Source organism: Amblyomma americanum, chromosome 7 (assembly GCF_052857255.1).
Source record: "Amblyomma americanum isolate KBUSLIRL-KWMA chromosome 7, ASM5285725v1, whole genome shotgun sequence".
NCBI classification, from domain to species: domain Eukaryota; kingdom Metazoa; phylum Arthropoda; class Arachnida; order Ixodida; family Ixodidae; genus Amblyomma; species Amblyomma americanum.
This window is the reverse complement of record NC_135503.1, coordinates 11,001,912-11,029,724: the sequence shown is the minus strand read 5'-3', so window position 1 is coordinate 11,029,724 and position 27,813 is coordinate 11,001,912. Positions and strand designations below refer to the sequence as shown.

Below are 27,813 nucleotides of genomic sequence, written 5' to 3'. Positions count from 1 at the left end.
TTTGCAAACTCAAATAGTATATGCTCAAATATAACTTCGTATTTTCGCTGTATAACAGCAAAAAGTAATTTTAACGCATAGTATTAGTAATATAAGAACTATGCAAACAATTACAGGCTTTTGTTTCTTCATCTCTAAAATTAGCCGCAGTGGCCCGACGGTCGTGGCTTTGGGGTTTGTTTCGTTTGTGTTTGTTTTACAGAGGAGAATTGAGGTCCGCGCACGAATAGCGCATGCAGACCGCAAGCGTACTGCTCTTATCGCTGTTACCGTCGCCGCGATCCGTCAACAAAGAGTCGCGTCCTCACGCCTCATCCGTCGGCCAGCTTGTTAGAGCTGTGCTCGGTCTGCATGCCTCTGCACAGATCCGGCCGGGACATGTTTCGACATTTGGGAACGTTCGTGCGCTACCAGATGCGGGCGCCTAAGGTGTGTCCCACAGCACGGATCCTGCCGCACGCTACCAGACCGCAGCAACAGCCCGTCCGACTTTTCACTCGCTGCGCGTCACTTGAGACCACGTCCCATGCGAACCGGGTGTTCGTGCCGGCAGAGGAGTTTAAGGAGAAACCTTTCGAAGTCAAGTGAGTTTCGTGATTTCGTTTAACGTGAACACATAGCGTTAGGTTTGAGCTCTATAGGAGAACGAACTGAGGATCTTCGATAAAGAAGAGCTCAATTAGTTTGCTGTGATTTAAATTTATGTATTGTCACGGCCGCCGTGCTTTTTAAGCTTTCCGAGAGCGTACGTAAATGCAGTGTTGGGTGAAATTATGCATGGCTGACACTGTCATTGAAAAATAAAGAGCAAATGTATGCGTAACACGCTCTTTAGACAACTAATTTTCTTGGTATCGTCATAGCCGATTGGTTGCATAATAGCCGCGGCTTTTTACTTAAAAGCTGGCTTTTCTGCAATGTCTCCTCCTTGTGGAGGGCTTCTCTGCATATGTGAAAAGGCGATCGTTCACATCTTCTGTTCTTCGATAGATTCCTCCATTTAAGAGATTTTTTTTAATCGATATTTGGCTGGATATTTTCATTACTCGTTTAAAAGAATGCGATTTCGTTTTAATAGATGCACTCGCTATTTTATGCGTCTCTGCCTGCATGCGTAGTACCCATAGTTCACATATCATGGCTGACACATTCAGGATGTTCAGCAAGGACTCCAGAGGGCAGATATCTGTTTTCTCTTTCCTTCTGGTGCTGTTTCGGCCGATGTAGACGTTCGTGACCGGGTGACATAGGCGTACACCGCACCTGGGAATGTTATTTTTTCTTCTCTAGCCACGGTCGCAAACTGTCATGTGCGTAATCTGCGTGCCGTACGGTTGCTGGACGGGGAATGAATGATCCTCTCCGCACGTGCACTCTGTGCCAGTAGCTCTAGAGAACATATTTTTGCATTAGGTACATATGGGCATAAAAACAATTGCATTTTATTTGTTCCGGTCTATTTTTGGTCAATAAATTAATGAAATCTGCTGCCATTATCTTATTTGCATCATAAGCTTGGGGTACATATATGTAAAAATGCCTTCGACTGTTGAATTATAATGTGAATATTATGTACTCAGGGTACTCAATTCTGTTGATATTTTATGTTGTAAGTCTTCCTTGTGTTCATATTCGCATTATGGGGCAGACCAGTCTAAGCACTTCAAATCTATGTTCCTGATGTTTGACTGCACGGTTTAGTCATTAACTGATTATTCATTTTAGCTTGAATGTAGCCTACAAATGCAAAGTGAAAAATATTACGCACACTTAATGCTTGCTTGCAGAATTTCTTATTTTGCAGGTCATAAACTATATCCAACAAAACAAGATAATTGAGCAGCACTTATATAACAACCACCAACCATCAGCCAGCTGTGTGTTTTGAAAGCATTTTTTTTATTCTATTCTACAGTTCATGGAGTTGAGCAGATGAGAAAGAAATAAAAATAGCGTTGCCCAGCTGCCTGTACCGAGTCCAGTTGACAGGGCAACAATCACTGTAACCTCTGTGGAATGTTCTTGTTGGTTTATTCTTGTCTTCTGAAAGGGTCATGCGTTTAATAAATGCTGGCACACAGCCACAATCGTGGCAATGGATGTTAATGGATGGCAATAGTGCTTTCAAGAGAGAATAAACTCAAAAAAGAAGTCGAGGCTGTTAAAATGGGACTTTCAAGCCGTTGCTCAGTAAATGCACTACCTCTTGTTTTTTGAGTAATCAGTTGGTTTTTGGAACAAAGAGGTGGATGGCTAATGAGCCACATGACCTGCCTCAGTCTTCTATGTCGCTTGGAATGAAGTGACAGCCTACAAAATGAGCATGCACTATTGTAAATCACTGCCATATGTGCTGTGCTTCCTTGTCTTTGGTGACATTGACTGCTAGCTGTCAGACTATGAGCAGCCTCAAGGCCAAAACTGCAATGCCATCTATTTCAAATTCTCCAGCTTTGTTTTGCTTTTTGCTGTAAGTGCTTACGAACTTTTTGCAATACTATGTTGTCTGGCTGTCCAAAAATTCTTAACAGCATATTGCAGTCAGCAGTCTGTATCATGTTCTATTGCTCTGCGAACCAAAATTTATGTTTTGATAGGTGAAATGTGGATAGAGATGCTGGATTTTAATTCTGTACCTGGAGCAACTTGCTCTGTGGTGGGTCACCCTGCCTTGTTCATGCAACCGGAAGTACATCTTTATTCTAATCACTGTTTTGAATGTACCAACACCACGGTGGATTTTGTGCTCCTTTACAGATTCAGAATGATGCTTTGGATCACCAATTGGAATGCGCTTAGTAGACCTATAAGTGCCTCGGGTAATTTTCTTAGTCGTTTGGCATTTGCAGAAATAAGCAGCTTATTTTTGTATCAAGGGAATGATGGTACTTGCTGCACTATCATCCTCAATGCTTCTTAAGATCTATTTGTCTTTTCCTGAATGTCCTTTTGTTATTTACCACCTTTGTTTAATACCCGAGACCCAGCAATTTCATGTTCAGAAATAAAGTGCTGTCATTACTGATTTCAGAAGCGATGCTCCCGTGAACGTTGAAGACCTCCTCTTCGATATGTTCAAGGATGCAGATGACACAGTCTGCGTGGGAAAATTCTTGAATGTGAGTAATGCTCTTTTTTCAGGGTGGTGATTGATCTTTGGTGCTGTTTGTGTGCAGAAGATGGCAAATGCGAATGAAATTTCCAACGTATTGCATAACTTACACCGCATTTTTATGTTGGTCTCTGCAGGCATTGTTCACAACTGGATTGTGGAAGAATGACCCACGTCTCAAGGAAATGATGCAGAACCTGAGAAATGTCCACAAGGAAAAGTCACCTGTCCGCTCGCTGGAATCACTCAATTTGAGCAGGGAAACATTCGCGCAGTATGTAAACTAGCACTCATTTGTGATCCAGTGTGTCTGACCATTTTCTGTTTTTTTTTCATTTCCGGTGAAATTAACTTACACAAAAACCATAAAAGCCTGTAAATGATGCTTATTGAATTAGCACCTTGGACCTCCCAGATTTGCTGCATTGATGGCAGCTACATATGTCTGTTATTGTGTGGGTGTATATGCATCTGTTCACTGAAAATGCCTTTCTATGGAGGTTTATGGACAAAGTATGTAATGGCGTTAGCTGGTGAATTCTTTGTAGGGCAAATGCCGAAGTTAAGTAAGTTGCTTTCACTGCTATATGCATCTTTGTGCAGTGAAGCTTGCTTACGGATGTCCAATGCGTGATTTCTCTCTTAGACACAGTGTACACAACTGTGTACAAAGTGAACTCGCATCTTTTTCTGAGAGTGGGCTGCACCTAACAGTATTTTCTTTGTTTCAAGTGAATTTTTCATCCTTCATCCCGCAAGTAAGCTGTTTTTTGTGCCATATAGCGAACGCGATAATATTTCCCGAAACAGTGAGTGGGGTAGCAAGTCGTTAGCCATTTTTGTGCAGACATACTTTGCCACCAGTAAAAACAATTTTTTTCTTTTGGAACTTCAAGCGCAATGTGCACCTTTGAAATAGAAATTGTTTCCACGATCCTTCGGGTGTTTACTTGATAAGTCACGACATTTCGATGATGCTTTTTCAATTACGACACTTTGTACTAAATATTGCGCATCCCTGCAAAAAAATTAATCACTAGTATTTTGCACTGCAACGCTAACAAATTGTTTTTCTAAAGGCCTAAATATACTGAATGGTGTGTCAAAGGGTTATTCTAGTATCTGGGGGAAGGAAGGCAGAAGGTGACTTACTTATTTTAGTGGCAATTTTTCTATTCATTACATTTAACAGAAGTACAGGGCAGTATACATTGGCCAGGAAGGGCTAATGCATACAAATTATATTGAAGATTACTGACAGTGTTAATGCATTGTACTATGAAAGTTCGTTTAAGTTGAGTGTTCAATTAAAGTGTTACTGAGAGACACGACAAGCTTTCAAGTAATGTGTGCAAAATTTAAAGCACAAGTTTCCCTGGCAGATTTCAGCACTCATCCTACACATGAGTGCTCCATTTCAAGTGTAACAATGCCAGTTTGTGCATTGTTAAATTTTTGTATGTCATTTTCATGACATTTGTTGGTGCTGCTGTGCTGAAAATCATTTTGGTTACTGTCTCGTTAATGGACATTTATACAGTTCCAAGACCAGGAGGTGTAACTTTAAACTTTGTCTCTTCTTGGCTGCAGGGTGATTCGAGAAAACATTGTCCTTATCACCCGGGCTCTGCGCCACCAATTTGTGATCCCAGACTTTCAAGACTTTATTCGCTATGTCGAGGACTTTTACTGGAAGTGCAAAGTGAACACTGGTGGAAAGGTGCGTAACAAAGTGCCCCCGAGAAAAGAGCATTTTAGAGTTTTTCCAGGTGTTAGCAACTTATGTTTACATGATTATAGGAAATTGTTTTGCATGGAAAGTAGTTCTAGCATTTCCTTAGTTAGATTGCATTGCTAGCCGTTTATGAATAATCTCTACCCACAGGCACGTTATGTGGTTTCTTAAAATATTCACCTATGTTTAAAATTGCTAGAAGAGATTGATAGAAACACATAATATTAAGCCACTGTACCATAGTACATGACTGAAGAAGTCACTCATTTCTAATGTGTCAGAGAAGCCATATATATTATAGTGGGAATCTGTTGAATTAAGACCTGCTCCGTGTGTTTGTAATGAAATGTCACAAAAGTCATAATGCATTTTGACAACTGCCACAATGTATGAATCATAGCTTAGCACAAGCTAGCTCGAGGTTTGTTTAGAAGAAAGGTGCAATATTGACAAAACAGAGAACGAGAAGTATACATGGGCGCCACTTTCAGCTGTTTATAGGAGTGTTGAAGCTCATACTTATGTCATAAAGACATACCCATGAAGACACTTACACAACTTATTTCTTCTTTTCTTTTCAGTTGCCGTATAAACCAGATAGCTGTTATCACTGTGCCGCCTTGTCATGTGCTTTAAAGAAATCGAACTTAGCCGTGTACAAGTTTACGAAGGCATGCATAAGCTTTTGTTCTTTATGTGAAAGGCTTCCAACAGGAGCTTCACCCTTTAGTTCTTGCTCTCAACAGAATCTTTGCCCTGTAAAGCCAGACCCATGTCTTCATTCATTGACATTCGAGCCCCCGAGGCAGGCTGGCTTTAGCTTCAGAGTGAATTAAAACGACGAAGCTGCTATTATATCGCAGTTTTTTAATGCCTCACATCACCTATACTAAACTTTGACATCACATGCATCGTTCAACTGGTGAAACCAAAACAACATGAAAAAAATTCAATTATAAAGTATTTAGTGGTTGTATGCGAAGAAAACATAGTGATCCGTGTATACTGATGTCTTATGTGTAAGTAAAAAGAAGAAAACACTCAGTCAAAAGTTTGGTGTTTATACTCCTTCATGTTATTGCTGGAGTAAATTTTTGGTGCAATACTCCCTCATGAGCCCTTTATGTTTCTGCCATTTGTATTGCCACTGTATTTAAGGAAGATTAGTGTTTCTAAATGTGTGACTTTTTTATTTTTGTATTGCAAAAGGTGGCTTCCTACATTCCCCAGCTGGCCAAGTACAACCCAGACTACTGGGGAGTCAGCATATGCACTGTGGATGGCCAGAGGTATGGTACATGACTGTGTTTCCTTTCTTTCATATTTTAAAGTGATCTCTTTAAGGCTCTCTGTCATCTGAAAATGTGCATTCAGCATTGGGTTGCAAAACTGTGGACTGGTCAAAAAGTTTTGACATCACACATGCAGTGGCGGAATTGAAAAGTGAATAAAGCATTACATAAATTGTGGTTACAAGGTCGCGACGTGACTGAAACGTCAGTACGACATGTATGTATAGAATCGAACTCTTGACCCTTTTTAATTGCAAGTCAGACACGTTACCCCTAGGCTGTGCAGGCAAATTCGTACTGCTTCGTTAAAGCGGAGTTTTATACGTATCTTGTGTGGTCTTTCAGATAATCAGATAGCTTGCGACTGCATGCTAATGTGTGTGTGTGTGTGTGTGTGTGTGTGTGTGTGTGTGTGTGTGTGTGTGTGTGTGTGTGTGTGTGTGTGTGTGTGTGTGTGTGTGTGTGTGTGTGTGTGTGTGTGTGTGTGTGTGTGTGTGTGTGTGTGTGTGTGTGTGTGTGTGTGTGTGTGTGTGTGTGTGTGTGTGTGTGTGTGTGTGTGTGTGTGTGTGTGTGTGTGTGTGTGTGTGTGTGTGTGTGTGTGTGTGTGTGTGTGTGTGTGTGTGTGTGTGTGTGTGTGTGTGTGTGTGTGTGTGTGTGTGTGTGTGTGTGTGTGTGTGTGTGTGTGTGTGTGTGTGTGTGTGTGTGTGTGTGTGTGTGTGTGTGTGTGTGTGTGTGTGTGTGTGTGTGTGTGTGTGTGTGTGTGTGTGTGTGTGTGTGTGTGTGTGTGTGTGTGTGTGTGTGTGTGTGTGTGTGTGTGTGTGTGTGTGTGTGTGTGTGTGTGTGTGTGTGTGTGTGTGTGTGTGTGTGTGTGTGTGTGTGTGTGTGTGTGTGTGTGTGTGTGTGTGTGTGTGTGTGTGTGTGTGTGTGTGTGTGTGTGTGTGTGTGTGTGTGTGTGTGTGTGTGTGTGTGTGTGTGTGTGTGTGTGTGTGTGTGTGTGTGTGTGTGTGTGTGTGTGTGTGTGTGTGTGTGTGTGTGTGTGTGTGTGTGTGTGTGTGTGTGTGTGTGTGTGTGTGTGTGTGTGTGTGTGTGTGTGTGTGTGTGTGTGTGTGTGTGTGTGTGTGTGTGTGTGTGTGTGTGTGTGCGTGCGCGCGCGCGCGCGTGTGCGCGTGCGCGTGCGTGCGTGCGTGTGTGCGTGTGTGTGTGTGTGTGTGTGTGTGTGTGATTAGAGAGGCACTAATTAAGGGAGTAGTGATTAGTGATTAAGCGAGTAGCAAAGTGCATGTCAGTTGGGGGTGAACGCACGCAAACGACTGTATGCTTTTGTCACGTGACATTGGAGTGTCATGTGATCTGCTAGCATTAGTAGAGCACATGATCGGGTAATATGCTAATGAAATCAAATGGAGTCGCTGACGGGACCCGTTAGCATTATACTGTCATACTCTTAAGGGTGGACCTTAAGTGTCCCCTAAATTTTCTTTTTGGTCATGACTGTGCTGCTCCTAATGAGTCTTGTAAACAATGTATTGTGCTGTGACAATTCACATGTTTAGGCAATAAAATTACTGCTATAAATAAAAATATGGGACAGCTCCCTTCCTTTCTCACATTCTGTTTTCTGAATTGAAACTGCGCCCCAAGCGACAATGCTGATCTTTTTTGTTTCATTGCTGTTGTCCATGGCACAGCATAGTTCCTTATTGGCAAGCAACAACAATAACTCAGTGAATTGAAAGGCAGCTGCACTTAAAAGTGTAAGAGGAATTTTTCTTAATTTCTGCAAACTGGCGTGCCTTATTGCTTTCTTTTCTTATAGTTTGCTGTTTTTAGTGTAGTGCTTTGCTTTGCAGCCTAAAAAATTGCAAGAGACAATTAAGCTTTGCCTTCAGGGTATGACATGATAGCGTTAAAGGGTTAGTGCCCATATATGCAGAACTGGTCATTGTTTACTTTACATTTATAGATTCCTGGGAGTCCTCATACGACTTCTGGTGCAGTGGTGCAACGGTTAAGTGATGCGCCACTGGCCTGTGATGCATGGCATGTGCTGCCATCGGTAGAGCTTGTGAGACCTAGGTTGCTCTTCCTGAGCAACCTCTCATGACCAATAATTAATTTAACTGCCACCTGCCATGGTGGGCAGTTTGCTCACAGTCCAGTGCGCAGGTTGTGATGAGGCCACAAGTTCGCATGACATAGAATTATGTGACAAGTTCACGTGACTGACTTATTTTTCGACCATAGCGGGCTACTCGAGGCCGAGCAGAATCTTGTGTCCCGGGTTGGCTATAGGGTGGCTACCCGGTCCACCCTACCCTAGCAAATTTGTCGTTCATGCTGCCACCACCACTGGATTTTCTGCACAATGGGAGCCTTAATGTTATCACATTAAAAATGTCAAGGATGAGCCTATCACTAGTCTGCTGGCTGTGAGACACTTGTTGGGTTGTGGTCATTGTGCATTTGTTAGACAATATGTGCCAGCTGCATGAATTACTCAGCGCACAAATAATTTGAGCAAACTATAGAACACATTTCAATTATTGAGAATTCTTTCAGTGATTGCTGGTGTTTACCAACCATCTTGGATCTTCAGTGTGCTACACAGCATAATATTTTTGTGATTTCGTGGGTACAGACACACTACTTTGAAGCAAGGAATATGCTAATGGCTGCATAAGTACTGTAAGGAATGATAGTAACCACTTGTTAACTTCGCAGCTTGGAGCTTTGTTAACATATCACAGCTGTTGCTCATTCCTGACGTCCATTTGCAGGTTTTCAATTGGTGACACAGAGATTCCGTTCACAATCCAGTCATCTGGCAAGCCCATCAACTATGCCATTGCACTCACCGAGCTAGGTTCAGATGCTGTTCACCAATACGTGGGCCAGGAGCCAAGCGGCAGGATGTTCAACGAGCTTGTTCTCGATTACAACAGTATGGGCCTTTCATCTTTGTGAGAAAATTGCAGTTTCAAATTTTGTCAACCTAGGAGTTAAACGAAAGAAATTCAACTCCAGTCGCAAGTTTCATCATATAGGTCTGACATAAAAAAGCAAATTGCTTACAGAAATTGTGTTCTTGTTAAACTTTTCCTTTTTTTTTGTCTAAACCTACCTTTGTGTCACTCTGTCGTTCATTAATTCATTCCCGTATTATTAAATGTAGCATACTGTCATGGGATAACACTTAAAATGCCCATTTATTGTCATTAGGAACCTTTCAATACCGGGCAGTTACAATATTAACATTTAATACACAAAACACTAATACAACACAGCTATTGCATGATAGTCGTGCTTTAATGGCTACCGAGCATGTTAAATATGGTTTTATGGGGGTTAACGTCCCAAAGCAACTTAGGCCATGAGGGACACCAAAACAGAGAACTGCGGATAATTTCGACCACCTGGGATTTTTTAACATGCACTAACATCCCACTATACACGAGCCTCTAGCATTTCACCTCCATCGAAATGCAACAGCGGCAGTTATGACGCTTAAGCGTCATAACTACTCAGCCACTGCAGTGGCTGAGTAGGTTAGGTTAGGTTAGGTTAGGTTCCTATGCTTCTAATAATCAGATTCCTATGCTTCTAATTTCTTATGTATTCCTTATCAATACAAACAAAACAAGATTTGAGAAAAATGATAGCCTAATTTTACCCAAGATGCATACTAATTATGGAAAACAAATTGCTCATTTCTCATCATTTTCATTTTGGAATATGCTGCCACTTGCTTTAAAACAACACTAAGTGCATAGGTTTAACTCTAAAATAAAAAAAAAATCAAGATATAATGTAATTTAATTTTTATTGAGTCTTTATTATGGTTCTGTGGTGTGTTTAAATGTCCTTTTTTTCATATCTTTAGCTGTTTTATTTTTATATATTGCTACCAAATCTAGTTCAGTGTTGTAATTCAGTGTTGTAATTATTTTGTAAGAAATATGTGATTTTATAGTTTGTTTACAGGACTGCTAAATGCTACTGTGTGCTTTGTTCACTTTTCATCAATGCAGCATTTCATTTTAAACACTTTTATGTCCGTTATGCTGACTATGGGGCCTCATACTGCATACACATATTTTTGTGTAACACGTTTGCACACTAAATAAAAATTATTCTTATTCAGGTTCTCATGTAACTAAAATTCTTGATGCTGAAAGAGCTTATAATAGATCAATCCTAGCTAGTACAGAGCTTTTTCATGTGGTAAGGGTGTCGGTACTGGGGCACCAAAACACTTTTTGAGCATCACATAGGCATGCTTAGGGGGTATATGGCTTTAGAATTTCTGGCTCATTAATGTTGCTATCCTATGCAGTGCATAAAACTAACTCATCAAAAATGGTACTGCTATTTTTCACTTGTTCTTAAGGACATTTCATGTTCTTAAGGACATTTTAACGTAAGATAGCCAACAGTCAACTTATGTCTCATGCCACGCTTTTCGGGGAAAAAAAACTTGCTGTTGTTTGTGTTGGTTGGGGTGGCTTGAGAGAAAAACATAGGTCAGAAGAGTGAGGCACAAACCTTGGGCACTGTATAAGGGGAACGTTTTTGTGAGCAAAAATGTGAAGAAAATTATTGTGCTGCGATGTAGCATAACTCTTCCGATGTAGCAAGTTTCGCTGGAAATTTGTATAACAATAACAAATAATTTTCTCAGTTGGCTTAAGCACTTCTGCATCTGTTTTCAAGTGTGCTGAACTGCGACTGAAAAACAGCAGATAATGTTAGTCTTGAAAAGGTGTAACTAGTAGCCTTTAAGACAGCCAGTTGTTAAGCAGCTGTTTCTGTGGATTTTTTTACATCTAGGAGAAAATGCTTTTGTAGACTCCTTTTCAGGATGTTTTATGACGAAGATTGTCTATAAAATCATGTAGTGCTGCGAGCAGCAAAAAAACAGCTGCTCACTTTATGGCCACCTCTCAGTATGCCACCTTGAAGTAAGCCAAGCTCCAGTGTGCTATTGGGGCATGGTAGCATGAAGGAATACAATGTATTGATGGCTGACTTTCCTTGTGTCATTTTCAGAGAAGCCACACAATCCCATGGTGAATGCTGGAGCCATTGTGGTTGCCTCATTACTGCTGTATCTCATTGAGGTAAGACTGCTGTCTGGTAGCAGGAGGCATATGTTATATGTCTCTGAAAAGAAAATGATATTTGGCAGTGTATATCTCAAGTCTCACTGACACCAAATGAAGCACAAATGATTAATGCTTAAAGACAGGTAATTGGAAGCCCAGCTAGTGGATGCTGTTTGTAGAAAGGTTGACTATTGATTTTGATTGCAAGACAAGCATTAGCTGAAGTATCAGATTGCTCAGAACACGCATGTTGCAATTACTTATATCCAAATGCATAAAAAGATGCTGTTTTCACTGAATATGACAGCATTTCTACAGCCTGTGCTCATTAAAGGTGCATTGTGTTGGGTTACGATGGCCCTCAATTTTAATGGAGCTCTCACAGGTTTTGCATGAGTACCAGTGTACTGTGTGTCTTGTGTGTTATAGGAGCATTGAGGAACATCTCTCTGAATTTGTTTTATTTTCTAGTGACTGTAAAAACTCTGTTAATGCTCTGTGCACTCTCTCAAGGCATAATAATAAGGTATAATAATAAGGTAAGGTAGTGAAAGTTTTATATCCCTCCACTCATCTGTTCTGTGGTGTTGCATTGCAGCCGGAAATGAGGACATCTGAGAAATTTGACTGGGTATGTTTTTGCATTAATTACTTTTTGTAGAGTACTTGCTTTTTAACAATTCTTGACCCGCCTTTTCAGATGCTGCAGTACTACAGAGCAGTGTCAGGTGGCGAGTATCTTGGCTTCAACAATGCCATGTGAGCTATTTTTTTTTTTTAAGTTTTCAGTGCACTGTTGCAAATGATGGAGCCTTGCTGTAATAAATGGTCACATGGCTTATTTGCCTTTTGCCCTGCTTTCAAATGCTGTGAGTTTGATCAGATATACCCTTTCGAAAACCTCTGAAAGCGGTGTGCCTTTTCCTTCCTTGAAAGCATCCTGCCGCAGCCACCCTGGATGCTAGAGAAAGACGCATAGGTTTCTCTAAACTGCAGATCCATATAGAAATTTGTGTTGGCCAACTGTCTAAAGCAGGTACCGCTGCATTCTTAGTGGAGTGATTCTGTAATGGTTGGCATTGAGGGGCTTTATGGTGAGCAACCTAGAGTGTCACAGTTGTTTAGTAGCACTTATAGTAAGTTCACTTAGGACCAAGGACGCCACTCATCATTCAGCCATTCAGGCACAGGAAATCTCTTCAGCTTCCATGAGCACATGAATCCTGTTTCTTTTTTCAACCACGAAGGATAAAAAAGAAAGTCGTAGATGTTCTTGCTGTGTGGCTGTATTGAAGAGGGCCCTAGCTCTCATTTATTTAAGTTTTCTTGTGATGCTGTTCTGCATGTTCTAATGCTGGCTGCATGGTTCATTCATTTTGAAGATTCCTTTCGGAGAGGGAAGCAGCAGACAGAAATTATGCCATAGGATTCTACATGAAGGAGAACAAGTGCTTCCCAGAGAGAGTCAACCTCAAGGAGACCATGGACTTCTACTTTCAGGTAACACCACATTGACAAGCACAGCGTTTTCGGTTGAAATTTTGTCAGCCAGGTTCCTGGCACTTAGCCTGCAAAATCATGTAGGCAGTGTTTGAAGGGAGCCAACAGTCACCGAAATGATGGGAAGCTTGAGGGAATGTATTTTTTTAATTAGTGGCATTAATCAGTGGGTAGTTATAGTGGTGTAATTATTTTATGGCTAAAAAATACTTGAATTTAAAGTAGAAGAAAAAAACAGCTGCACATCACCTTTGAGCGGCAACCTTCGCAGGAGCCTTTACAGGAGGCTGCAAGAATTTTTGTAACCCTATGCGACAACGACATGTAGGTAATGATTATAGTCAGTGATATGAACTCTGTGGAGTGAAGGTTAACAAAAACCAAAAAGTATGAGAAAAGGTAGCGGTGGTTTTTAAGGATTTTTGGCAAAAATTATTTTATATTGGTGTTGGCACTCTTAAAATTTTGCTACTAATGCTCATGTGGCACGTGCATGTCATTTATAGTATAGTACAAAACATTGCACATAATTCAGGGTACAAAGCAGAGCTGACCTTGCCAGCACTTCTTGGGGATGTCTTGAACTGTTGCACAAGCACTTTTTGCAAAGGAAAACTAATACTCTAGTATCAAAAAGCAATTTGGCTCTATCAGTAAACACAGTTACACTGACTTGGTTAAAGTAAACTCTGAGACATGCTGAACTTAGTGGAAATGTTTTGCTAGTTTTTCATTAATTTAAGTGGAGAAACTCACCTAGCACTTACTTGTTGTTTTCAGTGGAGAGGAACCTTTGCAGAGGCTGCTGAAATCCTAGTTAGCCCTACATAACAGCGGCATGTGATGTTTATAGTTGGTGGTGTGAGCCCTGTGGAATAAAATTAAGGTAAAAAAAATAAAAAAATTATGAGAAAGAAAGAAACACCACTTGTGCAGTGTAGTGGATATCTTCAAGGATTATAACAGTATAGTGACATGATACCATTGATGCTTGTGGTGCAGCTGATGCTGTGCTGAATTCATTAGTTTTCTTTTCTGATGGCATCAAGTTGCAGAAAAGGCTCTTTGACCAACATGAGGCATTTTCCTTTCTGGGGCTGTCTTCTGACTTATTTATACTTAGCTTTGTAACAGAAGGTGTAGCTTTTAGTTACACAGAGCTTAGTGAGTATACTCATTTTTAATCACTTTCTTCTTTTTTTTATTTTATGCTACCCATTTCCTAGTAACAGCCATTTGGAAATGCTCACAATAAGCCAAGAAAATTTTGGAGTCTATTTTATTCATGTAGTATGTGCCATCACTGGACATTAGCAAGCTCCAGGTATTCTAATATAGTACATTAAAAGAGTTAGTTGTTGGGCTAGTTGGATTTGTGACAAATTATGCAGGGTACAAAGCTAATAGGGAGACCTGGCTAATAGGGAGCGCACGAATCTTGTTGACCACTGCATTGATTGCAGAGCTTGTGAACCACGTTTCCGTTGCGTGTCAGTCCTAGGCAGAAGTAAGCAAAAAACCGCTCGTGAAACCCCGGAGGCATTTTTTATAAGGAAATCTGGATCAGATTGCGTGAGTGACACTTCAGTTGCCTTGTACAATGCTGAAGTCAATTTCCTATCTCGCCTAGTGCGATGACTTTTTCCTTGGCAGTTTCCAAGTGTCTTGTTAGGCTGCTCCTGCGGAGGCCTTTGGTTTTATATATGCCGTCGTGCTTCCCTCAATAAATCAGTTGCAAGTTAGCGCTCGCGTTTGTCTCTGTTCTCTGTGTCCCTGTCGTGGTTGCGCTAAAAATATATATAATTTGTAATGTAGTACAGTTAGGTTGGCTTATGTAGTTCTTGCTGTGGAACATCTTGTTACATATTTAAGTTTGTTGTCTGGACATGGTACGAAGTACATGATCTCGCCTGAACACTAAAGCAGCGCAGTAGAGATATGAAAGGTAAATGCAGCATGGGAACTGCTTTCTACCCAGTGGGGCTTGTGAGTTTACACTGCATTGACTAAAAAAGCACAGCCCTTGACATTGCGTGCACAAATTACAATTGTCGCTGCTGACAGAGCTAATATAGTAAGCTGCCAGCCAAAATTTGATGTTTGTACCATTGCAGTCTTCTTTTCTCTGCAACTTGTTGGAGTTTAGCTGAGTTGAGATATTCGCTAGAGTAGGTTGTGCATGGGATGTTGCATATTAAAATTGACATATGCTCTGCCTGTATTCCTTTCCAGTTGTGCTCTCTCGAAGTTAACTGCCAATCTGTGAGCGTCATGGCATCGACGCTGGCTAATGGTGGCATCTGTCCTGTTACGGGCCACCAAATCATGAACGGAGTGTCCTGCCGAGACGTCCTCTCACTGATGCACTCGTGCGGCATGTACGACTACTCAGGCCAGTATGCCTTCAAGGTAGGGTGGCAGCTGCATCTTTTTTTCTGAACTGAAGCTAGACATCTTACTTGTGCAGCTCCCTGTGTGTTCCTTGTTCTTTGCTCAGTGGTGCTCCTCTTGCCTGACCACTTCATGCTTGAGTTGTTCTCATTTAATTGCTTTGCTAAGCATGATCATAAGATCAGTGCTACTTCATGACTCACAAAGACAAGGGTGCTGTTCCCAGTTTGGTTTAAATTAGTTCCCTCTATACACTGCATTTCTTTTCTTTTTTTCAGAATTTTAGTGACATGTAAAGCATACCCTTAGCTTTGATATTACAGTGCAATCTGCAAAATGTAAAAATAACATATGTTACAAAACATAAGCACTTGCATTGGATCTGCAAAATTGTATAGACACATAGGGAAATGAGTACTACTTTTGTAATGATGGAGTCATTTTGTTGAGTATCATTGCAGTTGGGTGTTGCTGCTGTACGTGAGGAGCATTCTACACTTGTGACCACAGCTAGCCATCAGGGCTTGTAGTGGCTTCCATCATAGCCCTAAACTGGCGGGGAAAAGTTGCTTGTGCCCTCTAAACTGAAACTCACTAAGTCAAGCAAGCTCAGTGTGGACCCCTGGCGCAGGTTGGCCTGCCTGCCAAGTCTGGTGTGTCAGGCTGCACCATGGTGGTGGTACCCAATGTGATGGGCATCTGTCTGTGGTCGCCCCCCTTGGACGTCTACGGCAACTCTGTTCGAGGAGTGCAGTTCTGTGAGGTGAGCCTGCTCTTCTGTTCACTTCCAAAGATGGCAATTTGCCATCCCCGCCTTCACTATGCATCAACAAATGACGCCAGATGCTTGGCTACTAATTTTTAGGTAGCAGTTTTCCCGCCAGATGGCGCTAGTTGCTCACTAGTTTCAAACATACATTGCTGGAAAAAAAAATTGTTTTTCAGCTGCTTCTTTTGAACACGACCATGGTGTCATGGCAAGACTGAAGTTTCATGGTACTGAAATTCATGCGCTGCTTTTTGGCAGTCAGCGGAATGCAGACTGTAAATACCCTGAACTTTTAGATGATAGTGAAAGCAGTACGTGAGTGTGACTTAGTGACTTGGTCCGCAAGGTGAGGATTATTACTCGGACCCTGAGCATGGTATTTCTGAGTAGATTGAGCCCCAGCTTGGAAATCTGAAAGTATGCAAGGAAATATTCTTCAGTGTGATCTATCTGGCTGTGCACATCAGCTATATATTCTACCAAAAGCGACTGAAAAAGAATGTGCTACACCGAGAGAAAATTTTTTCTTGTCGAAAAGATCATTCACGTGGCTGTGTTGCCCCGATACAAGATCACAGGAAACCAGCTGTAACTCCATCCCAAATAAGTCTAGAGTCTTATCAATGGCACCTTTTTGATCGTAAAATACCTCAGAATGACGGCATAGCATAAAACATCAAGCAAATGTTCAGTTGTTGGGGGTGCAATGAGTGCCATTTCACAGTTCACACACCTTGCTGTTTCAAGGTTTTTCACAAACAAGAAAAATTTTACTTGCTCTAGATTCGTGATTTTCTTGAAAGCTGAATAAAATAAAAATTTCTAGTTTGTGACCTTTCCAGAGCGAGTTATTGCTAATTCCTTCCAGCAACCCAGGTCATGCTGTGCTGTTGTGCATGGCCTGCAGAAGTGAATGGGTTAATGTGGTCAACAGATCCGTAATATTCCTTGTTAAAGAAAAATTTGCTCTTTCAAGCTGCTACAATATAGTTAATTGTTCACTATCCTGGTCATTCTTTTCTCCCTATCTTACAAGAGGCTGCCATCGTGGAAGAAGCATCAGCAGTGTAAAAAGCATGCACTGCAGCAAATTTGTGAATGATGGTGGCAGATCTTGGTGTACGTTTGTGGCCCGTGTCAGTCTTGTACACATACCTCAAAACCTAACTTAAAATGCTGCATGTGCTTGTCAAAAGTCACTATTGCAGACATGGGCTGCTGATACTAGGAAAGAGGAGTTGCAATGAAACAGTCTGACTAATTGTATGAAACAGGCAGCTATTGAATTCACCAACAAAGTCAATGGCTGGGTTTAGTTCACTGCGGGAATAAAGATGCCACAGTATGAATTACACAATATGCGCATATAGTAAATAGAAGGCACTCTTATTTTTTTTTATATATGTATATACCAGGTCACTAGCTACTCTGGTATTGCTTCCATTCACTTGCAGTACCAATGAGCTCCTCCTGCCGATGTCTTTTTCTGTGTTTGTTGTTTGTGCTCCTACACCTGGGGACATCTCTGGCACTGTTTAGGAAATGGTTGCCTTCTCCTGACAGTTGTGCTTAACTGTGCTGGGTACTGTACAGGAGCTGACCAGAGTGTTCAGCTTCCATCACTACGACAACCTGCGTCACATGACACAGAAGAAGGACCCCCGGCGACAAAAGTATGAGACAAAGGGCCTCAAGGTGGTGAACCTGCTTTTCAGTGCTGCCAGTGGGGATGTAACAGCAATGCGCCGGCAAGTTTTCTCACTCTTCTTTCTTCTCTACAAGTGGTTAGGCTATAAGCAGTCCCCACTTTCAGTCTGATGCTGTTTTAAGTAAAAACGCTTCTGTTCCGATGATGCCCAGTACTTTGATGTTGAAGTTGTTTGCAGAAGAAAAATTCTCGCCCTGTTGGTTGCATGTATCTTAGGCAAGAGCACAGCCAAAGACCAATATATAAGACTGTCATTGTTCTTTCAATCAAACTACGTTAGGTAGTCTATGTAGAGGTTGAATGCATGCTTTCTGCCTGGCCTTGCCTTTTTTATGGCTGCCCCAAGTGACCATGAATGTTCACAGGATGTCCATTGCATGCCAAGACATTCTTAGGTATCCTTAGTGGATACCTATAGTATAGGCCGTCCACAGGTAGTCCGTGTACATTTCCAGTATTTAAATGGGCATCTGCAAGTTATGAGATTTTCATTGTAGATGCAAAAAAATTTTTAACTCTCACAATTGCCTACCCTCGCAAAACATTTTATTCATGGATGTGGAACAGAGATTCATTATAACAGCATAAATCTAAAATAAAGAACCATGGAAATGTGTACAATGACGCAATTTTGGTCTGGGTTTCTTTTGTCAAAACTGGATGTTTATTAGATATCTGATAACTGTCGGGCTAACTTCTCCGGGACATTTACAGGAATGTGACGCTTAAATAATACTCTGGTACGTTCAAAGGTAAAGACTGCATGGATTTTTACCTGCAGCGTATTTCTATTATGACAATTTTCTTATTGTTTTTGTGCAGCTGGCCTAAGGAGGGCTGGAATTACACAGGTATAAGCTAAGAAAAAAACTGTACTCATAAGACAGTGTGATACTGCAAAGTAAATACGATTTACTCTTGCAAGATGACAGAGGAGAGAACAGATACAACAGGATGACAGAAGAGCAAACAAAGAAAATTTAAATTAAGCAGGTTACACACATTTACTGCACAGCGGACAAATAGAAGATGGGTACAAAAACCCAACAAGCGATAAAGAAGAGTGATGGAGCATGTCGAGAAGAGGCAGGAAGAACGAAGAGGGAGCTGGCTTATGCAAGACAGGTAGAAATGAAGACAAAATGCTAAAAAAAATGACAGAAAAAGCAGGTTATGATGATAAAAGCATGCGCTGCAGCTTGGTCAGGTGTCGCCAATAAGTAGAGCAGGCCAAAGGAAGTGAAAAAATTTAAGTGCAATGATAAAAGCTTGTATAATGTAAGAGATGTAAAGTAAAAGAAGTATGGTGGGTTTCATTTTGGAATTTCCCAGGTATATCTCTGGCTGCTTGCTTGCGATCTGTGCCATTTCCCATGATTGTTAGCAGGATTTATTATGAGCTGCAACTTTGATTGGAGCTCACTGGCATCCTTTTTCACTGCACATGCAGACCTGGGTTTTGAGACTGTTGGGTAAGATGCAGGGTGTGTCTGTTTGCGCAGCCACTACCTGTCGGGTATGGACATGGGGCTGAGTGACTACGATGGGCGTACAGCTCTGCACTTGGCTGCTGCCGAGGGCCACCTTGAATGCGTCGAGTTTTTGCTGAAGATCTGTGGTGTGGATGCCATGGTCAGAGACAGGTACAACAACACCAAGCACTGTGTGCACAATCATCAGTGCTCCCACAGTATACTCTCATTCTTGCCATGCATAGCTGAAAGTGTGTGGGGCTTTAGCATGTGGGCTGCAGTGCACCATGCAGCATGGAGTTTTTTGTTTGAGGCCCTACACTCATGCATTGGCATTTGTTGTCTGTATATTACATGCTGACAGCTAGAGCTGCACGTTTTCTTTTCATGGATACATACATATGCGAAATTTCTCTGTCATGATCAGGTCAATAGTCCATGGCTTTCAGAGTCCTAACACTAACTCTTTTCAAAATCCTTGTGATATGGAAAAAAAATAACTTGATTCGAAGTACTAACTGTATTCTTCCTCCAGTGATAGAAAGAAAGTGTTAAATTTCACTTGGACCACTGGAATTGCAATGGCCATGCAGCAGTTCATTCAGCTCGCCGCTAGAGTGCTGTTTATTCGGTGCTGTCTTGGAATTACTTAGAGCTCATTTTGGGTGCACACACATTTATATATGCAGCATAATAAAATATGTTTTTCTGGGGTATGCAGAGAAGTGGGAAGCAGCTCTAAAAAATATGGGCACACTTTCACTTGAAGCGCCTTACATTTGCAGATTTAGCAGTTATAGCCTTACCTAGTTTTGCCACTTGCATTTGCCTACTTTTTCCTTCCCCAATTTGCACCTGCTTGTATTTCAGTAATATTTATAATATCGCTCATGCCTTCTTCAGATGATGGCATTAGTAACCAGTTTCTAGTGTTCACAATTAATCGTTACAAGATTGTTGTGTTTGCAGGGCCATTTTGTCGGTGTTTTCAGCTATGTGCTGTAATTAGTGAGCCTTTGCAAATGTGCTGCTTAAGTTATTTCCAGGAAGAGCAGGGTACTAGTGATAGGGCACAAACATCCGTCCCTTGAATGCTGTTGAACCTTCTGTAGACCGAGTACAAATAAGCAGTGCAAAACCCCTACAAAAGCGACAATAATAGCACAATACAAGTGCAATTTACTATTTATAACTACTGAAACAGTGTTCAAATTATTCAGAGCTATAACTAACAGGAGCCTTTTTTGACCTGGTGTTGACGGGACCAAAGTGTTAGTTCGAATAAACCGGAATTTTAAAATTTCACTGCATCAAGGAAGATCTCCTTGTAATGATAACACCTGATGGTTATTGATGTATTCCTGACACCTCTGATTCAATTTTTTTTTTATCTGCCTCCCCACAATGATGTCTGTATCCACGGCTACTTTCACAGGTGGGGTCACACACCGCTTGACGACGCACGTCAGTTTGGCCACGCTGCCGTGGCCGACTACCTCGCCAAGTGGGAGGCAACACCTTCCTCACCATGCGAGGCGGAGAGCAGTGGCAAACAACAGCCGCAACAGCCACAGCAGCTGCAGGAGCAGCAGACACAGGAGGACATCACCGAAAGCAGCAGCCTCCCACCGCCCAAGGCAGCAACGACCAATGGCACCAGTCGTCCCGTAAATATTCCAATCTTGCGCAAGTGAACCACAAATGTCATTTTCCAATCCATGCTCTACGACAAGAGGCTTTTCTCTTGTTTTCCAGCATGGATACTGACCATGTTCATGGCAAAAAAAAACATATTTCCCCTCCTCTGTCTTGCTGTTCCGCAAGATAGCTGTGTGTGCATGTGTGGCTGTAGGCACTAGTGTAGGCACAATCACCAATTCCTGTGATAAACTTGAAACTTATAAAAAAACGGCACAGTTTCTTCCACCATTAGTTTCTTCTTTTTTTTTTTTGTTGTTCCCTCAGAATTTCTTTTGTAGTTTGTGAGGATTGTAGCATACATGGTTGGTTGATGTCTACTTTATTTCAGTTAAGCTTGTTGCTGAATCTGGCATCACACATTAAACAGAGTAATTTCTGCTCCAGAAAGCACATTGCATTTTGTGTAAGCTTGATTATTTAACTTGACATCCAGTTTCAGGAGGTCCAAGTCAAATATGCCTGGTTTTGAGTGCGTTTTCTCGTCCAACTCATCTTTGTACAATGCGTGCAGTCTTAGTAATGACAGGTCCAGTATACCTGTTATGTGTGCTGGTATAGATGTGCTTTGCTCCTAGTGGAACAGTTTCGAGCACTTCTGGTATTAAGCTAGAAGCATTTTGTACTGGCAGGTGTCTTATGCAACATCTTATTATTGAGATTGTTCAGGGTTGTGGCATCTATGAATGAAAGGTTGTGCTGTCTAGCGTGCAAGAGTGCAGTCTTGCCGTGCTGGGTACTGAAATGTGCTAAAAAATATGTGATCTTTCTAAAACAGTCTAAGAGGCCTCTTTTCTTGAGTGTTATAATTGTTGCATACCATTATCATGAACTGAATTTGTCTGTGTGGTTTTTTGCAATGTATGATCGCACATTTTTTTTTAATTGCTAGATGACCGCCATATTTTTTGTGGCTCAGAAGTTGATTCAGTTGAGTTTGGTTGTTCTAAAACAAATTTTGTAGTAATGTTCTATTTATTGAAGATCTCCTTTTAGAGATGATTGCTTTGTATATTAAGAGTAGCTTATTAGCACTTTGGCCTTAATTTATGTTTTTATACCTCCTGCATCACATTCATTATGTCTTTTGTTCACGAACAGACATTCATGCATTTACTTTCACATAGTATGACGTCAAAATGAGTGCCATTTTCTTAAGCCTAGTTCTTAGTCGTACCAGGCTTCTGTTTGTGCATTGCCACCGCTATTATTTATCAACTAGGTGCAAAATGAGTGCACTAGATTGGGGCATGCTTTATTGCATAAGTTAACATTCTAGTCATGTGTTAATTAAGGCTGAGCTGCTGCTGTTTTCCTTTTTCTCCTTTCACTAGGACATTGCCAAATTTAAGGGCAAAAGGTGAATGGCGTGACCAATCTGCACCGGGAGGGACTCCCCGTGTCTTTATTTAGTGGCGTAAGTGAGGAAGTATGTTCTCTGAGCATTGCCTCCTACTAACCCCATTGGTTGTGCCCCCACTAACTTGCCCACAGGGAAGCCCATAGCGGGCTCCAGCTTGTGTATTAGCTTTCCTGATGGCAAGCAGTCCGCATTCATGCTTTTGCCCTTTCTAACTTTGCCTCTCAGTCTAGTGCTGATCCCGACATGACACAAGGACATACCTAAGTGAAACTGTTGGCATCCTAGGCTCACATTGTTGTTTACATATATATATGTCATGTTCACTGTATGGACCTCCCAAAGAGTTGCTTTTTCAGCGGTATAAGTGATCAAATGTGGCAAATTCAAATAAGGAAGCAATCGGTGTGCACTGTGTATACCTCATCAGTACTATTTACATATCTCCCTCCGCATGAGGTCTCAGTTCTAAAATGATTTACTCCTTAAGTGGGTGTTGCAGAAGTGCAAAAACACTTTTTTTTTTGCAATTTCACAGTTTTATGTAGACAAAAGTCTACATATACCAGAGTAAATCTCGTATTCCAGCACTTCAGTGAAAAAAGCAAAGAGTAGAAGAATTGACATTTTTGGAAACCCAACTTCACAGCATTGCATCTCTGCAACAACAATCTAATTCTGAAACCTTGAATTTTCCAACTTTTTGGTAAGTTAATAAAAATGAGGAGCCAATAAGCTGTTAATATGCTGCCATCAGTCACTTGAAATACAACCAGTTTTAGAAATAAACAAATTTCATACCTGTAGCTAACCCCAATAGAAACAGTGTTTCTGCCTTGCCATGTGCTTATATAAAAAAGCCGAAGCACAAGTTTTTTTTTTTTTACATTTGCTCCCACCGAAGGTTCGACGTACTGCCAGATTATGACTTATTACTAGCAGGTGGGTAGCATATACTATACAAACCAGTGACACAGCTGCGTATTCCAGTACTGGTGTGCCACACTCACTTTGCATTATTTGTGCTGAGTGCTTGAGCTGGGGCTACATTCTGGAACAGTCGTTCTTTTTTTTCTTTCAGGCTTTCACTTTCATTACACACCTTCTCGCTGATGTATCAAAGCCAAATGTGATGAAAGAAATCGAAAAGGTTGCAACAGTTACATGTGCTTTTGATAACGTCATGTATGTTACATAATAAATCACCAGCAGGACATAAAAAACTTAAGTGAGCACCCATTGCTTCCCTGAATTAGTACTTCACGCTATATAATGTGAAATATATGTATCGCCAAAACGTCAAACACAGGACATCATTGGGGTGTTATTAGAACATACATACTACCTTGTCTTTGGATGTTTCGAATTTCCTTAGGAAATCCAAACTATCCAGTTTCAAATTTCTCTACTGATATTTCAGATTTCGTCAGGAAATCTGAAAATTATCGCAGGACACGTGGTGAATGTCCATTTGACACTGGGAAATAATTCCTATGAAGGCTTTTAGTTTGCGCGATATTGTTGATATTTCCATGGTTATTTCGGACAAAAACCTTCCTTATATATTTATCCTTCGAAATCAAATCATGTCAGCATTTTTCTCCTAAAATTTTATGCTTCCAATTTTAAGGAGTTATTCACATACATGTACACGCAACCAGTACAATGTGTCACTCATTTTTGCTCCTCTACATAACTGCTATGTACAGTAGAAGAGTCCATAATGTCGAAAATTGAGCGAAGTTTTCTTAATTTTGTTATTATCAAAAATACATTATTTAACAACAATCGTACTCCACATGATAACCTCATTTCATCATTCTACTGTATATTACTTGTCTTGTAATAGCATGAAAGCAATAAAAACATCAAGTTAAAGCACTTGAAATTTACATGAAAACAAAGTGCCAAAAAAATTGTTTTCCACACTCATTCCACCATGTTGAGGACAGAGATTGTACACATTTCCAAATATATGGTGTCAAGATGCTCTGTGTGTGGACTGAGAATGTTTATTACTGCCTGATTTAGTATTTGAATAGTCATTCTGTGTAGTTTATTCTACATATTCAAGGTTGCCAGAACTGGGATGCAGACATCCATTAATTGATGTCTTTTGGGCATACAATAAGGGTATAGCACACTATTTTGTAGTGTAGGTTGTTTAGAAACAGAATGCACTACAGGTATTCATAGTCAAGTAGAAAGTGACTGTTTCAGTATATTGCCCCAGCTCTGCAGTTTAAAAAAAAAAGAAAGAAAAAGGAAATCCATAATTAATTTCATAATTTAATGCTGCGTGTTATTATTTGGTGCGCTACAGTTGCTGCACCCCTTTTTGTCACCATAACTTTAACTGGCGAGAGCTTTTAATGCCTGTGCGACATTGTATACTTAACAGCGTCAGTGTAATGCTTTTATTTGCTTTTTTCTGCTCCTAGTCACCTGCTCTATTGGCACCTTATTTTGAATTTATATATGTTGCCACTTGTTTTTTGGATTTATGTTTTACTGCTGTACCTGTATAGATTGTTTCTTAGAATCACTTAGTTACATAGCTGGTTTAGCCGATGTTTAGTGAAACCTTAGTGTTGGCAGGATTTAACTATGTGTATAAGTAGGAAACGTCCAATTTGCAAAGGTTTTCGTTCCCGGTGATGGCTCTTTTGGTTGCCTCAAAGAGCCTGTGGCTACTCTCAGTTAAGTGTATTTTGTCAGTATACCTACCTCTCAATCAGGAGATATATGAATAAAAATATAATTTGTGTAGTCTTTTAGTGGAATATAATTATGCTCTGCCAGTTCTGTGGTAAGCAGATTTTTTGCATATGAGGTGAACAAAACTGATAACAGGTAAAAGGTATGCGATTGTTGGTGCTGGCATGTTTTGTTCAACATTTCAAGCTTGCAAGGTGAAGGATGTGGTGCTTTTTGTACAGTCCGTGTGAACCTGTCAAAAGGTACTTTACTTGTGATAATGATTGTTACGACACTTACTCAAATATAGGCTGACATTTTATTCTTTTCTCAGAGAAAACCCTGTTAAAATTTTGGAACAAATTTTGAAAATTCACCATGGAATCTGACCATTGAGTTTGAGCTTATAGGTTTAATTCTGGCCTTGGCAGCTGCATTTTGATGGAGGCAAAATGCAAAAGTTCATTAGTGTTACACTTTCAGTGCTCATTAAAGAGCCCAAGTGGTTGAAATTAATCCAGGGCCCACTAATATAGTGTGCCTTATAGCACAGTGCTGCTTTTGCACCTGTAGATCTAATGAATCAATTAATCGAACTTCATAAACAACTGAATGAGCAACAGCAGTACCAACCCTGGCTTCAGTGAAAGATGCTTGGAAGGGCATGTCATGTGTGGAGTTATACAAGCATTTGAAGCATTTCAAGCAATATATTGCATTTCTAATGCACTCAGTGGCACAAAGAATGAAGCGCCTTATAATGCCCTGGATGTCATGACAATGCTGTTGCCTATGAAATGAAGGCCTTGATGTCAGCAAAATGCATACTATAAATGCTTGTCTTATTAAAGGGGCACAGACACAAAATTTGAATGCAAACCAATGATATGATTTGTTTCACGGGCATAAGAAGATGCCTTGTATCAAGCTTCAGTTTCAGTGGCTGAGTGAAACATTTAATATGATGTTGAATGTTGTCTGAGCTGCCACTCAGAATTTTCATCTGAATAGAGTGACGTAAAGGTGTACTTGCCCCAATTATTGTGTCATCACCGAACCCGGTGGTTGTTCACAGCAACACCAGTGGTTGCCGGCGATGCCTACGTCACCAGAATTTGTAGCCCAGGTTGGCAGGTCGACCATGACGTCAAGGTGCACTCCAGAGGTGGAACTGTAGGTTCAAAATCATTTGTGATTAATTGTTCACACTGCACACTGGTGGTTTGAGCTCATTTTCTTGATTACTAGGCTCGCAGGCCTCTTTCAAGGTAAAAAAAAAAAATGGGCACTCGAAATATTTGTCTGTATCTCTCTTAATATTTTTACCTGTTCTGTCAAAAGCGTGGCTTGACCTCTGTTCTAATCATTTTTCACCTATTTCTATGTCAAACTGGCAATCAGAATCTCAGCCTATATTTACGCTCAACTTGTATTAGAGTAAGTGTCGTAGTCAAGGGTGAAAGAACTTATCTGTAGCACTCAGTTGCCTGTTGCACAAACACGGTGGTATAGTGCCTAGGATATTCTAGGCGCTATAACAGTGGTTAGAGCCAGTTTATAGCATGGTAAGTCGAGCCAAGCCAGGTCTTTCATCATGTGGAAACGGTGGTGCTCACTGGGCTTTTTTTCGTGTCCCAGTTCATATAGCTGGGCATATCAGCTGCACAAGTGTTGCTCGACTGTTGCATTCTTGTTAAAGTAATCACTATGGAACCGATGAAGTGCGTTTTGGAAGTGAGGGTTACAGTATTTTTAATATGCGATTGCTGCACCTGCGATTCTTCAGCTGTTTTTCAGCTGGCATTGCTCTGCACCCAAAGTGGCAGCCTGTGATCAGGAGTTGGAGGACGACTGCTTGCATGACATTAAATGAAGATGATGAGACAGTATGTATTAGTGTGTCTCTTTTTACTCAGTGCCCAGCGCTTCTTGGCAGCACTGAATAATCATTTGAAAAAAAGATGCAAAAGAATTTTTTTTCAAACATATGTTGTAGCGGTAGTTCTATGCGGAAATTTCATTACATTGAAGAGTGCGTCTATCCTATGTTGCAACTGAATGCTCTTATGTTCATGTGCTAGTCTGTCCCATTTTGAACATGGAAAGTGATTGCTTTTGTCAAGAATGTTCCCTGTGTGGTCATGTAATCCATCTGGCACCTCTAACGGATGGTATCGCAGTTTAAAGGGGAAAGCAGAAACTGTACTTCAATCACAGTTGCATTTCCAGCTTGCCAGAAGAGAAAATGTAGGGGACTCCTTTCAGATGGCAGGTAACATTGACACATTTATGGGAAAAACAGCCATAAAAAAGGAACCAGGACAGAATGAAAGGGTACAGAGACAGCACCTATTGCCAACTCAGCATTTTATATCACAATAAATGGCATAAAAAGCAGATAAATGGTGCCTTCTGCATGAAGGTCCCCCTGTCAAAAAGATTATATAATAGTGCATGTGTTTGCATAATGCTGTGTAACAATGGGAACCTGACACCATTAATACTTATAGTATGCAATATCCTTCATGCTACTCATAGCAATGCTGCAGTAATGGCTAGTTCTTGCTGCACATCTTTTCTTTTAATATTTCGTTCTCTCGCTTCTGCCAAACAATGACCACACCCGTCTATAATGCTTTACCTTTGTGTGAAAGAATGTTACTAAAGTTATATTCACTTGTGGTCCATTCCCGCTGAGGGCGTTCTTGCATCAGTCATCACAGAGCTCTTCCAACATGGGTCTCTGGTCCATAAAGTGCAAAATTTTGTGAGAAAATGCTTTGTGCGAAATGCTAGTGCTGGCATGTTAGCATTTTTTTCTTTTGAGCATGTGGCTAGTTGGTGGTAGTGCAACCTGAGGAAAGAGCTCTTCAGATTCCAATGCCTCTGGGTCAAAACGGAAAGGTTTACAAGCTGATAAGGCTATATCACTGGACAGCAGCCATAGCCCGATAAGAGGCTGCAGCACAGAATTGCG

General features: G+C 40.8%; 2 protein-coding genes across 3 annotated transcripts in view; one reads left to right on the top strand and one right to left on the bottom strand.

The window, feature by feature from the left end:
* Positions 1 to 27,813, bottom strand: part of RpL24 (ribosomal protein L24) — a 304,226-nt gene that overhangs the window by 177,811 nt on the left and 98,602 nt on the right. The window lies entirely within an intron of this gene.
* GLS (glutaminase) lies at positions 179 to 26,725 on the top strand. Of its 2 annotated transcripts, XR_013307184.1 has the most exons (17): positions 179 to 584; positions 3,032 to 3,119; positions 3,250 to 3,386; positions 4,703 to 4,832; positions 6,057 to 6,136; positions 8,917 to 9,080; positions 11,186 to 11,256; positions 11,840 to 11,872; positions 11,942 to 12,000; positions 12,624 to 12,741; positions 14,974 to 15,150; positions 15,764 to 15,895; positions 17,495 to 17,649; positions 19,112 to 19,252; positions 20,517 to 20,748; positions 22,114 to 22,196; positions 26,623 to 26,725. XR_013307184.1 is itself a non-coding variant. In XM_077631133.1 (16 exons), exons 1-16 carry the CDS (start codon positions 352 to 354, stop codon positions 22,141 to 22,143), a joined length of 1,980 nt encoding a protein of 659 aa, XP_077487259.1. In that variant the 5' UTR covers positions 179 to 351; the 3' UTR covers positions 22,144 to 24,381. The 2 variants fall into 2 exon arrangements, 1 of the variants encoding a protein (XP_077487259.1); XM_077631133.1 differs by lacking the exon at positions 26,623 to 26,725 and having other exon boundaries at positions 22,114 to 24,381.